The sequence below is a fragment of the Stenella coeruleoalba genome (genome assembly GCF_951394435.1).
Source record: "Stenella coeruleoalba genome assembly, chromosome: 1".
Lineage (NCBI taxonomy): Eukaryota > Metazoa > Chordata > Mammalia > Artiodactyla > Delphinidae > Stenella > Stenella coeruleoalba.
The window spans coordinates 146,258,349-146,271,711 of record NC_137169.1 but is presented as its reverse complement, the minus strand read 5'-3'; the positions used below and the strand labels follow the sequence as shown (position 1 = coordinate 146,271,711).

Below are 13,363 nucleotides of genomic sequence, written 5' to 3'. Positions count from 1 at the left end.
CGTGGGGCTGGCCGGGTTGCCCATCGACTGGCAGGTCCCGTTCCTGAGATAGCAACAGGACGTGCTGAAGACAAGCCCCGCACGAGGGCACCCGGACGGGCAGATCCGGAGTCCCCCGGCCCGGCGCCCAGTCACGCATCCCGGTTGCCGCCCCCTGGCTTCGCAAGCCGGTGGCCGCAGGTCCCGCGCCGGGAGGTCCCGGCGCCCCAGTCTCCACACTCCGGCGCGGGGGAGGCCCGGGAGCTCCCCCAGTCTCAGGGGAGCGGTAGGCGACCGGGGGGGGGGACGACGGCCAAGGACAACCCCGGGGGAGGAACCCTAGCCGGCTGCGGACGGGGGGTAAGCAGCCCCGATCCCAGGGTGCTGGGGAGGCGGGGTGGGAAAGCAACAAAGAGCCTTTGCTAACCCGTAGTCGCCGAGCCCGCTCCCGCCCCTCCCCGCTCTCCGCAGTCCCGCGGGGGGTCCGGCCGGCGGCAGGGGAACGCCCGGCCCCCCGCCTCCCCTCCCCCCCTCACCGCCCCCTCGCCCCCGGGGGAAGGGGAGGAGGAGGGCGGCGCCTGCGTGTTCCTCCGCCGCGCGCCCCGCCTCCTCCCGGGCTTCTCGAGGCGATCCCGGCTCTCCTCCCGCGGCTGCCGCAGCTGCCGGTTGCACACGGCCTCGGCGGCGGGCGCGGAGAGCGCGGGCCTGTGGAGCTGCAGCCGGGCGCGCGGCCCCGGCGGGCACCCCTCCGAGGGCGGCCGAGGAAGCTCCCGGGGGAGGAGGAGGAGGAGGAGGAGGAGGAGGTGGGGGGCTGTGGCGGCCGCGGGACCCGCTCGGCGCCTCGGCCTCTCCGCCCCCTCCCCAGCTTTTCTTTCGCCCTCTTCTCTCCCACTCCGGGCCGGCGCCTCGGCTTTGTGCGAGGAGATGGTGTAGCCCCGCGGCCGCCCGAAGGAGAAGCTGGACACTTGTCTCCCGGCGCCGAGCTGCGTTCCCGCCCCTGGAGGAGAGACCCCCCTCGGCTCGGCGCCTCCCGCGTCTCCCGGCTGCTGGGGAAGCCTCAGCGCGGCCGACACCATGAGGTGAGGGGCGCGCGGGGCGGGGGCCGGCGGGCCATTGTGCCACGGGAGCCGCGACCCCGCTCTCCCCGGACCCCGCCTTCCCTCTCCCGGCCCGGCGCGTCTCCCTGGTCTCTGGTCTCTTTCTCCCCCCTCCCCCTTTGTCCCTTCTCATTTCTCTTTCTTTCTTGTAATCCTCCCCAACCCTCTTATGGGGGGGGGGGTCCTCTTTTCGACGTTGTCCCGTTTTTCCTCAAATGCTCCTCTTTCGCCCAGGATTTCCCTTCCTAAATTTAATTTGCTCCTGGCTCCCTCCCCCCACCAGCCTTGCAAGCCAAACCTGGGAGATGGGGAGGGGTTCGAGAATCGAAGCGTGCATGTTGCTGGGAAACAGGTATTTTTCCGTCTGTATGTAAAAATTTCGTGCACTTTTATAACAAAACTCTCGTGTTTAATTAAAAAAGGGAGAAAAGTTTGAAAGATGTGAAATTTCTGTGGGGAATAAAGTGCTCTGGTAGCGATAGGTGAAAGCTCTGAAAGGTGAAATTTCACGATGGTGGGGGAAGGGAAAGAATTTATTAGGTTTATATTTGGGGGGACACAGTGAAAGACTGGGATAAGTAAGTTGTTTGGGGTGTGTAAACGGGGGCGGGAGAGGGATTTGTTTGGAAAACCGTTTTCTCTCCTTCCTCTGTAGCAGCCTGTGTTGCATTGCAGCAGCTGCTTTTTCCTTTTCCTCTGTAATCAATAAAACAGAAGCTAAATTATTTTTTCAGCCCCAAAGAATTGAAGGTACGGCCGTAAAATATTTTTTTAATTGATACGATGAAACATATGGTGTGATATTTTTCGTTTTTGTTTCTCCAATTGTGTAAGAGAATAAACCGTGATGTGGTGTGTCATTCATTGGAGATTTTTTTCAGTCTTTCCTAAGCTTGTTTTGTGTCCCTAACCTTCTCTTTTCGGATTGGTGCAAGACTTCGTGAGAAATGGGACTTGGTAGACTGAAGGCTGATCCATTCTGCGTTATCATCCTTTCGGCCTTCCTTTTAGGTTAAACAGTTGTGGATAAAGTAAATTACTCCATTTCTGTCTTCTGGAAGAGATAGTCTTACAGTTCATTTGGATTTGAATCTCCTTTGTGTTAAAAGATTAATGGCTAACCGTTGCCAAGACCTTTATAATGTAATACAATGAGATTTGAATGATATAATCTACACATTCCTGCGTTTTGGCAAGAAAATGTCATGTCATTGGAATTCTTTCTCAATTTAAGTAGTTTTCATTTTAAACTTCTTTTTTTCTGTCAAGGTTGAACACTACCACATTGTTTATATATATATATTTTGTGTGGTATAAGCTGTGTTGAGTTTTCACTTCAGCTTACTGTGAATTTGAATTATGTTTTTCTTGAATTCCAACTTACAGACCTTTATTTGAAGGCTTTAAAATTTGTTTTTAATGCTGTGTTTCTAAGCGACCCTTTTCCTTAGTGATTTCACATGCAAGTTATTTTCAGATATAATGGATCAGTTCAAAATGTAATTATGGCATACAAACCAAAAAACATAATCTTCATAAAATGTGGCTTGAAAAATGCGAGTCATGCATTTGAGCGTGTTTTTTTTTTAATCAAGTTACTGATGTCCTTGAAGACTCAGGAACTATAATAAAACATCTGTAATGTTAACATCTTGTAATACAACATATTGTTGATCTCTGCTTTAAAGATTTAATGCTTATAGGAGTCTTGCAGACAAGAATTTATCAAATTTTTCCAAACTTTGGGTAAAATTTTCTCAACATTGAGAAATGTAAAACAATGAAAGTGGGATATTTTAAAATAAAATGATCGTAAAGTTGTCATACTCAGAGGTGGTGAACCAAAAAAAAAAAAAGCGTTAAAAGTATTCAGTGAAGTTTGATCACTATCATGTATAGTTGAGAGTCTGTCAACAGTAAATTGTCTTCACTTAAAAGTTCCTTTTCTTATAAAAAGTAACTTGTAATTTTTAAGCCGTTTTCCTGCTCTATTCCTTATTAAATGTAGAGAGGGATGAATCACACTGATTCTTTCCAGTAGCATAAATATAGAACATGGTACACAGGTCAGAAAAGTTTGTTCAGGTAGTCTACAGTAATTCTTTGTAGACTAATTGTGAATAATTTAAGAGCAGAAAAGAGGATCAGCTTTTCACTTTGGAAGGCATTGGATTATTTGGTAGGTGGTTTGTACAACTCATATATACACATTTCCTTAGATACCTGTAAAAGCAGGATGGTGTGGTATGAAAGTAAAAGGTTCTTGTGCTGGCTGCAAAAAGCTCTGGGATATTTTGGTGCTTAAGAAACGGCTCTTCAGGTTATATTCATATTTGACTTAGTCCAAATGATGCTTTCAAGTATGGTAGGACATAAATGTTATGCTATTAAGTCGAGTCTCTCTTATTTATATTAAGGAGTAGTTCTGATGTTTTAAAGGCCATCCGGAAATAGGAGTGCATGAGTAGGAATTTCCATTTAAGTTGGTCAGGATTCTGAAGAGAGGATATGCTAAATATGTTGGCGGTTTAGGCATTTGTGATAAGATCTTTCAAATGACTGTAATTTCAGGAATAGCACGCTCATTGTGGTATAATGTAATAATTCCTATACAGAAGGAAACAGAATAATACTTTACATTCGTGAAACAATCTTAACGGCATTCTGTACTTGTAAAAAGCTGTATATAGAATTACTTGTTAATGTTTTGCTTACAGATAAGAATTTAAGAAATGAGAAAGTGTATTTCTTACATAAGACAGTGAAAGGGTTGAGACCCAAAAAACTGGTACTTTTGTTAGTGTAACATCCAACTGTTGGGTTCTGTTCCTATTGTTCATTTATGTAATGTTTCAAAAGTATAAGATTTATGATTGAGGTAGGTGTATATATGTAATATTAATATAGTGTATGCCTTTTAAATGATTACATTTTTACTTAGTTGGTTAGTTACTCAAGATCTTATTTTGATAGAAAGAGGAGCTTGTCTGATCTAAAATAGTTGCATGTAGCCTAGTGGCTAAGAAGAGCTCAGAAGATTTTGGATTGACATTCTTAGGTCCATATTAAATAGTCCAGGCTTCCACTCACTGTTCTGTGACTTTCTCATGGAAAAAGGTGTTGTGGAGTTGTGAGGATTCATCCAAGCCACTTATTAGCTGGCTGACCTTGAGCTGATTACATTATTTCACTGATCTGTATTTTAAAATATGTAAAAATAGGGATAATTCTTTACTGGGTATTAAGGATCAAATGATAATGGAAAAGAGTGTGTATTGTGTACTTGTAAGCATTATACAATTATATTACTTCTTTTGTTTTAGGGCTTAGTTCTGTTTTAGACTAGTTACATAAATCTTTTGGGTATTTAGCTTCACCTCATCCAGTCCAAGTGTGGCAAGAAGGGTTTTTTGTTTTTTTTAAAAAATTTTATTTATTTATTTATTTTTGGCTGCGTTGGGTCTGTTACCACGCGGGCTTTCTCTAGCTGCGCTGCGGTGCGTGTGCTTCTCATTGCAGTGGCTTCTCTTGCTGTGGAGCATGGGCTCTAGGCGCGCAAGCTCAGTAGTTGGGGCCCGCCGGCTCTAGAATGCAGGCTCAGTAGTCGAGGTGCACGGGCTTAGTTGCTTCGCGGTATGTGGGATCTTCCCGGACCAGGGCTTGAACCTGTGTCCCCTGCGTTGGCAGGCGGATTCTTAACCACTGCGCCACCAAGGAAGTCCCACAAGCAGGTTGTGTTTTGCTTATCTACTCCCAGTTGGTAGTGGCTGCCATGTTGATAAGGACATAGCTGCATTTCTGGGTTTGGTGAGAAAGTGCCATGATTAGTAATGTTTAATTGGGATGAGGGTCCCAGAGAGTGGCAATAGAGTGTTTCCTGGAATGCTCATTACTTAACCATCTGTGATCTAATCCACCCTTCTTATTTTATAGGTGAGGAAACCGATCTTTAAGTTTCCTTCCTGTGTGTATATTTAGTCTTTGAAGTAGTTATTGTGATTTTGTTACCTTCATTTAAATGTAATATACATTTTAGAGTGTGGCACAGTCAGAGCTCAGAAGATCCAGGGTTTATATGCTGACTTGTTAATGGAGAAAACAGATAAAAATGGAGATAATTCTATTCCAGGGATTGCTGTGTCAGATGTCAAGTGAGATACCCATGAAAGGATACAAATAGTAGTCTCTATGCCCACATCTTCCTTTATGCTTGTAGCTTTTGGATGTGTGACTTTCTCACAGACGTTAATTTTAGGGGCAGGAGCCAAATTTGCATTTTTTGGAATGTTAGTGCATTGTATTTAGGCATTGTTTTGCCTTGTAGGTATTACGTGAACACATCTTGAATAAGAATGTGGATTAATGAAGAAAATTTACCGGTTTTTACAGTAGTCAAGGTTTTGGATACCTTTTTAGCCCAGTTGGAATAAGCAAAATAACTGGCAGGCCCATTTGGCTGGTATAGAAGAAATTACATACTGGACTGACAGTTTTGGTTACTTATCCTACACACAGCTTAAATCTGGGGTGACTGTATAACTTGTAAAACACCCAGTCTTTATCATAAGCATAAGAAGGATTTGGAAAAATGTGATTTCAATTTTTATGCAGTTGTTGGGGAGGAAAAGGATACTTAAACTCTTCCTGTGCCCCTCTCCCCCTTCTTTGAAACTGACAGATGAAACTGAGTGGAAGTAAAAGTTAAAAGGGAGAATCTGAGCTGAGGCTGTACCTCAGTGAATGATTCCCCTAGTAAGGGCTTATGAAGTTTTCTGGAATAGAAATCAGGAAGGGATTCCTTGACAAGGGATTCCTCTGACAGGGGATTCCTTGTCAGACCTTCTGGGAAGTAGTCCTTAATTTATTTACCTCCCAGCTCTCCCTTTGTGTTACTATGTACTTTGCATGTTTTTTGGCCATTGCATTTATTACATTGTTTTATAATGATCTGGATCTATCTGTCCCTCTTCACTGTAAGCTCCTTGAGGGTAGGACAGCGTTTTTATATTCACGGTACCAGCCAAATATTAGGCAAATAGTGGGTGCTCATGTAAATGCTTAACTTTGGGGTGTCCTTTTCCAGAATCTATGTACTAACAATAACCACCACCATTTTTGGAGCACCTGTAGTGTTCTAGAAGGTGTACTGGGTATTATAGGATGTAAAATAGTATTTGGCATATAGTAAATGTTAATAAAGTTATTTAATTGAAACAAACAAACAAAAACAAGCATCCTGACCACAGTAATAGTGTTCAGAAACAAATAGAGTATGTTTCTCACTCGAACAAAAAGCTCAGAAGTAGCCAAAAAGAGTCAAATTCAGGTTTGTCTTAACTCCAAAGCCCTTTTGGAAGATACCGGCTTTCCTTGACTTTCTCATTAAATTCTCCATTAACAGAATGGCCATCATTCTGTTTTTTAGTCTCTTTGATCATGGGACTTGCAGATATGTTTGAGCAGCAAGCTTATGCATGTCTATTGGTTTAGCTTATTTCTACTCTACTTAATGACTGCTTTGTTTTGATTCTTCCTAGCGCTTAAAATACCAATAATTGGATAGTTTGTGATATTTATGAAGGAAGATGTATTAGCTTAGGGTGCCGTAACAAAATCCCACAGAAATGTATTTTCTCAAAGTTCTGGAGGCTGGAAATCTTGAGATCAGGGTGCCATTATGACCAGGTTCTGGTAAGGCACTCCCCCCCCCCCTCTCTCTCCCTCTCCCTCTCTCTCTCTCTCTCCTCTCTCTCTCTCTCTCTCTCTCTCTCTCTCTCTCTCTCTCTCTCTCTCTCGAGAGAGAGAGAGAGAGAGAGAGAGAGAGAGAGAGAGAGAGAGAGAGGGAGAGGGAGAGGGAGAGAGAGAGAGTCAGAGAGACAGAGAGAGAGAGACAGAGAGAGAGATGATCCTATTGGATTTGGGCCCCACCCTGACGAACTCATTTAACCTTAATTACCTTCTAAAAGCCCTGTCTCCGAATATTGTCACACTGGGGATTAGGGCTTCAAAATATGGATTTTTTGGGGGGGAAATAATTCAGCCCACAGTAGCAGATACCCAGATTTTTTTTGTCAGTGGATATAACTTTGATGGAAGAAACTAATCTGTATAATGCTTAGATGATTTATAGATTGATTTTATTAAGTAACTCTACATGAAGAAATCATTTACTAACAGGGAATGATTCACACAAGAGACCTCTTATATTTTCTAGAAACTTCTGTACGCTGGAAGCTTCTGTTTTATAATGATTCTAATAAACTTAGTTAACATGTACTTTTACAAAGAATCCTTTTGGTGTAAAGCAGTCAGTGTGCATATATTTCAGTGCAGAGGTTGCATGGAAGAGGGTAAAGAGGACAGGCTTTGAAGTCAACCTGAGTTCAAATTCCATTTTGACGTTTATGAACTAAGTCATTTTTGAGTAGGTTACAAACAGTTTTTGAGATATGAATTCCTTCTGTAAAATGGAGATGCTTTTTGCATTACAGAGTTGTTAGGAAAATTAAGTCAGAAATTATATAAAACCCTGGCATAGCATTTGGCATGTAAAATGGGCTTGAGAAGAGTAAATCCCCTACTTCTATGAAAGTCTGACATCTCTTAAGTTTATGTTAAGAATGTGAAAAACGATGTTAAACGGTGCAGCTGCTTTAGAATCAGTGTGGTAGTTCCTCAAAATGCTAAACAGAGTTACTAGATGACCCAGCAATTCCACTCGTTGGTATACATCCAAGAGAAATAAAAACATATATTCGTGCAAACTGTACACAAATGTTCATGGCAGCATTACTCATAATTAAGTCAAAAGGAACATGGATGGAAACGTGCTAAGTAAACGAAGTCAGACATAAAAAGCCACTTAGTTTATGATTCCATTGATACGATATGTCCATAATGGGCATATCTATAGAGACAGGAAGTAGATTAATAGTTGCTACGGTCTTGGGATAGTGAAGGAGGAGTGGGAAGTGAGTGTGTGCAAAAGGGTTCCCTGACCCCATTCTACTCTGTGTGTGTGAGTGTCAGGGGCGGGGGGAGGTTGGGGGCTTCCCGAAACCAACAGGCAATTCCCAGATGCCATCAGGGTGTCTGAGAATTCATCTCAGCTCTGACACTGTCTGCCTGGAGATAGAGTGAGATTCCAGGGGTAAAGGGCTCAGTCCCACAAGACCCACCCTCCACTTCAGAGGTGAGTTGCAAGTACAGGTTGTCACCTGTACTTCTGACGGACTGGCTGTGAATCAGAGGGTCCCCACAGCTCCCTCCTCAGGTGTGGTTAATTGGCTAGAACGGCTCACAGAACTCAGGAAAACTTGTTTACTCACTAGATTACTGATTTATTCTGAAAAGATTATATTAAAGAGTAGGAGCCAGATGAAGAGCTGCTACACAGGGTGAGTTCCTGAACAGGGAGCTTCTGTCCTCGTGGAGCTTGGGGCCGGCACAGTGGCACGTGGAAATGTTCTGGTTCCCCAGTGTGGAAGTTTTCAAAAAAGAGAGCCTAAAAGGCTGTTCTTTTGTTTTTTGTGGAGGCTTCTTTACATGGTCGTGATTGACTGAATCATTGGCCAGTGGTGATTGATTCAACTTCCAGCCCCTCTCCTCATTCCTGGGGACGGGGTGGGGTAGGGGCTGGGACTGAAAGTTCCAACTCTCTAATCACTGGGTTGGTTCTCCTGGCACTAGCTCCCATCCTTAGGTGCTTCTGAAAGTTACCTCATTCACATAACCAAAAGACACCTTTATCATTCTCTACATGTAGGAAATTCCAAGGGTTTTGGGAGCTGTGAACCTGGAACTGTGGAGGAAGACCAAATATATATATATATGAATAACCAAACATATATCTTACAAATCACAGTGTGTATGGGGTTTCTTTCTGGGCTGTTGGGAAATGTTCTAGAATTAAACAATGATGATAGTTGCACAACCTTGTAAATATATTAAAAATCACTGAATTTTATACTTTAAAATGGTGAATTTTATGGTATGTGAATTATGTCTCAACCTCCACTCCCCATCCTTGGATTATTATTTTCACTTATGCACTAGAGTAAATAATACCAGAAGATGGTCTTCTTTGCCTTACATTGTTTCTGACATTTTTGTTACTTTGGACTAATATTTTAAATTGACATCTTCATGTTTTCTAAAGAAGAGATATTGAAGATAGAACCATTGGGCTTTTCTCTTTAGGGAACCGGGCAGGTAGGAGTGCTGAAGTGGAAACATTAATTAGTGGTGCCTTTGAGAGGCCTGAACAAATTTTGGAGTCGTATCTTTGTGCTCAGGTAGCAGCCATTCTCTGGTAGCCCTGTAATAAGCAAGGATGACTAAGGTCACTGATTATATCAGTGAAGCAAATCCATCAGAATCTTCAGAAAACTGTTCAAACCAGTTAGTGTTTTTTTTTTTTGGGGGGGGGGGTCTGTTTACAATAATCTCAAATACCAGAGAAAGTTTTTGTCTTTGGGAAATGAAGCAACCTTGATGACATTTTTTTGCCCTTCTAGAACATCTGGTTTTGGCAACCAGTACATCTGATGATAATGAAGTCAAAATGACTAACTGTGCTTCAGAGGTCCTCAATCTCCTATCCTTTTCGGTATCTGTTACTGTATGTGTCAACTTGGTAGGGAAGAAGATTCATAAAGAACCTCAGAACATAAAGTGCAATAAAATGAATAGCTCTTTAGGTCAAATCTCAAGGGAGTCCAAATTGCTTGTCTAACAGTACAGTGAAGGGATCTTTCCGTGCAGGTTTTGTAATGATAAAATTGGTTATATTTGAGTGTCTGCTTTGCTCTGAGATGTCCCTTCCTCTCCTCTCCCAAATTCTCATCTCACATTCGACTAGTATCGCAAGCAAATTGTTCATTTTTTAACAATTTAAGATTTACGAATCATTAAGTTTTCATTTCAGTTATTTTGATCTCTTTTTAGTCTCTTTAATCTTTTATTTGCAGTATTTTAAGAAAATGAACCAATTTACTATTATCCAAATAAATGTCTGGTCAGTGTTGTTTTTTTTTTTTATAAAATTATTTTTTTTCTTTCACTATAAAGCAGTACAGGTTTTGCATAGATTTTAGAAGGTATGGAAAGTATAAAGATTTTAATAACTTAAGTCCAAAGCATCTAGAATTTTGATATTTTGATGTATAGCTTCCTAGACTTTCTGTAATGCACATAGGCAGCCATAAATGTGCTTGTGTGTATGAGTATGTTTTAAATAAAAGTGAGATCATACTATTTAGAAGTGAAATTATGTTATGTATTTTGTAACTGGCCCCTTTCCACATCTTGTCACTGAATAGAAATCTAAATAATTTTAAGTGCACAGTGTTCTCACTATGCTTGGAGTGACCTTAATCTCTTAAGGATAGACATAGATTTTTTTTGTTATCTTTGTTATTATAAAAAACACTGCCATGAACATCTTTGGGTATATATCTTTGTACACTGTGTATCATATTTTATATCTGCACGGATACTTATATTTTAGCATACATTCCTGGAATTAAAATTGAGGAGTAGTATTTATTTTTCCCCTTTCTTTTACTTTTTTCTGTCAGCAGGTCCCATCACGTCGCCCTCCCTTTGCTTCTCTCCATCTCACTGACACTGCTCAAGTCCAGGCCACTGTTAACGCTCACTGGAACAATTAGTGTCTCCTCACTTAAGTTCTTGTCCCCCATTCTCTACACATCAGTTAAAATGATCTTAAAGTGGAAATGCGATATTGTTCTTCGCTTGCTAAAGCCTTCAATGCCATCTTAGTGCTCTTAGGATAAAACCCAAATTAATAATAAAAGCAAAATTATTAGTAGGTCCTGTCTGATCTGACTATATTCTAGTTCCCAGCATAGGCCTCTGAGTATGCAATAAGTATTTGAGTGAATAATAAATGAAATTACCAGACCAGAGGGAATTTTATCAGTTTTTGACACACATTACCAAATTAACAACATGGATGAGAGTGCCAGTTTCACCACATTGTGACCAACTCAAGCCATTATCAGCCTTTTTAATCTTTGCCAATCTGATAGGCAAAAGGTGTTATCTCATTGTTTTAATTTGTGTTTCTTTGATACTAGAGTTGGACATTTCTTCATGTGTTTACTGGACATCTCTGTTTTTGTGTGAATTGTCTCTATCCTTTGCCTGTTTTCCCAATGGGATGTTTAGTTGTTCCTGTAATGATTTATACCATCTTTAATAAGTAACCCTTTATGGTGTAGATATATTGATATTATACCAGTTATCTAATGTGGTATTACAAACCGCCTCAAAACCTAGTAAAACGTGTGTGAGTTGGCTGGGCAGTTCTGCTGGTCTCACCTGGATTCACTCATCTTTTCATTCCCTGACTGGGTTCATGTGGTGTGTCTGTTTGTCTCTCACTTAGTAATAGCAGCCTTCCATTAGATCATGCCCCAGTGTGCAAGCTTTTATCAAACTTCTGTCTGCATCCTGTTCCCTTAGTCTTCTTGGCCAAAGCCAGTTACATGGACAAGCTCAAAGTCAGGGTGGGAGGAGACGACACAAGGGTGAATCAAGAGGTGTGACTGTAAGATGCTGTGATGTAAAATCAACCAGATGTATCTTATAAAGAAATTTATCACTTGTCTTTTAATTTTGTTTTGGTAAAGAAGCATTAAAATTTCAGGTCAGATCTGTTAGTTTTACCTTTATAGTTTCTGCCTTTGGTGTCATGCCTTTCCCGACTTAAAATTATATTAGTATTTACCTACATTTTTTTCTATTACTTTTTGGTTTATGGTTTCATTTATGTTTAAATTTAAGCCATCTGAAATTTGTTTTGGTGTAAGATGGGAGGTTAGTATTTGACAAAATATCAAATATTTAGTCCTTTGTCAGCATGATTTGTTGAATAATCTGTCTTTCCCCATTGATTTGAAATGCCACACTCATTGTATACTGAATTCCCATAAATACTTGGTTCTGTTTTTGGACTCATTAGTTATTTGTCTAATTCTGTGTTACTACCTCACTGTCTTAATTACTTTGAGTCTGTAGTATATTTTAATTTCTAGGAAGGAAAGTTACTGTTCATTTTCTTGTTTTTCAAAACTTTATTTGCTATTCTACTTAATACATTCTTTTAGATTAGTTTTGGAATCATTTCATCAATTACAACGAAAATGAAATAAAAAAGAAAAATTGCACCCCGAAACCTGTTGGAGTTTTGATTAGAATTGTGTAAAATTAATGGATTAATAGGGGTAGGGGAGAGAATTGACCCCTTTATAATACTGAGTTTTTCATTCTTTTTTCTCCTCCATATATTCAGATTTTTTATTTCATCTTTAGTAAAGTGCATCAACACTTTAGTTTCTGGTTTAGTAGGTTTGATATGGTACCTTTAAAAAGTTCTTACATATTTAGAAATTAAACTTACAGCTTATTTTTACTCTAAGTATATCCGTTCTCATTTTTGTCTTAATTTTATTTAAAATGTATACTTGTATTTAAACATAAAGCCTGTGATTTAAAGAAAGTTTTTCGTTCTCCAGTAACTCAATTCCAATGTTGGCATTTATATTCCTCAGTTTTCTTAGATTTTGAAATGTAATAGCTAATGGTTACTGAGTACTTACTGCCTGAAATATCAATACTTCCCATATTAACCATTTAATATTCCTCTTATAATTTATAAGGTAGGAACAGTTGTTATTCCCCTTTTATAGATGAGAAAACTGAGTCGCAGAGGGTTAAGTAACTTGCCCAGGGTCACTCACTGGTAAACAGCAAACTGGGATTCCATCCCAGGCAGTCTGATTCCAGAGCCCATGCTTTTAACCAGTATGCTCGGGTCTCTCATTCAAACATGAACTGAAGTCTGTGTTTGAATTTTCTAAGTGTTGATGTGTGAGTGAATAATTTACTTTTTCTTTGTGATTTCATCATATAAGGGTTCTTTATTTTCTGAAAATAGTTGGTACAAGAACAAGGCCATGTAGAATGAATTGACCTAGAATAGGAGTAACATTTCAGAGATAGCAGGGGTGGGGAGAAAAGACTTTACTTGGGCTTAATCTTGAAAAATGAAACAAAATTATGGAAACATTCATGTTATAGTTGCTACGATGTGTTAAATTCTTAAAATGGAAGAAGAATGAATCAAGTGTTGGTTGCTTGTTTCGCATAATTTTTCTTTAAAAATTGCGAGATCGCATGAAACTATATACTTCATGTAATGATGGATTTTTCTAGTATGATCCTAAAGAAATCCATTTTTGCCAAAATATTCAAAGCCTTCA

The 13,363-nt window shown here is 40.5% G+C and overlaps 1 protein-coding gene across 5 annotated transcripts in view; it reads left to right on the top strand.

Moving 5' to 3' along the window:
- Positions 1 to 472: 472 nt before the first annotated feature.
- ENAH (ENAH actin regulator) overlaps positions 473 to 13,363 on the top strand; it is a 154,201-nt gene continuing 141,310 nt past the window's right edge. For all 5 annotated transcript variants that reach the window (XM_079920085.1, XM_079920084.1, XM_079920082.1 and 2 more), the window contains exon 1: positions 473 to 1,058. In XM_079920085.1, coding sequence (XP_079776211.1) covers positions 1,054 to 1,058 — 5 coding nt within the window. In that variant the 5' untranslated portion in view covers positions 473 to 1,053. The remainder of the gene's footprint in view (positions 1,059 to 13,363) is intronic.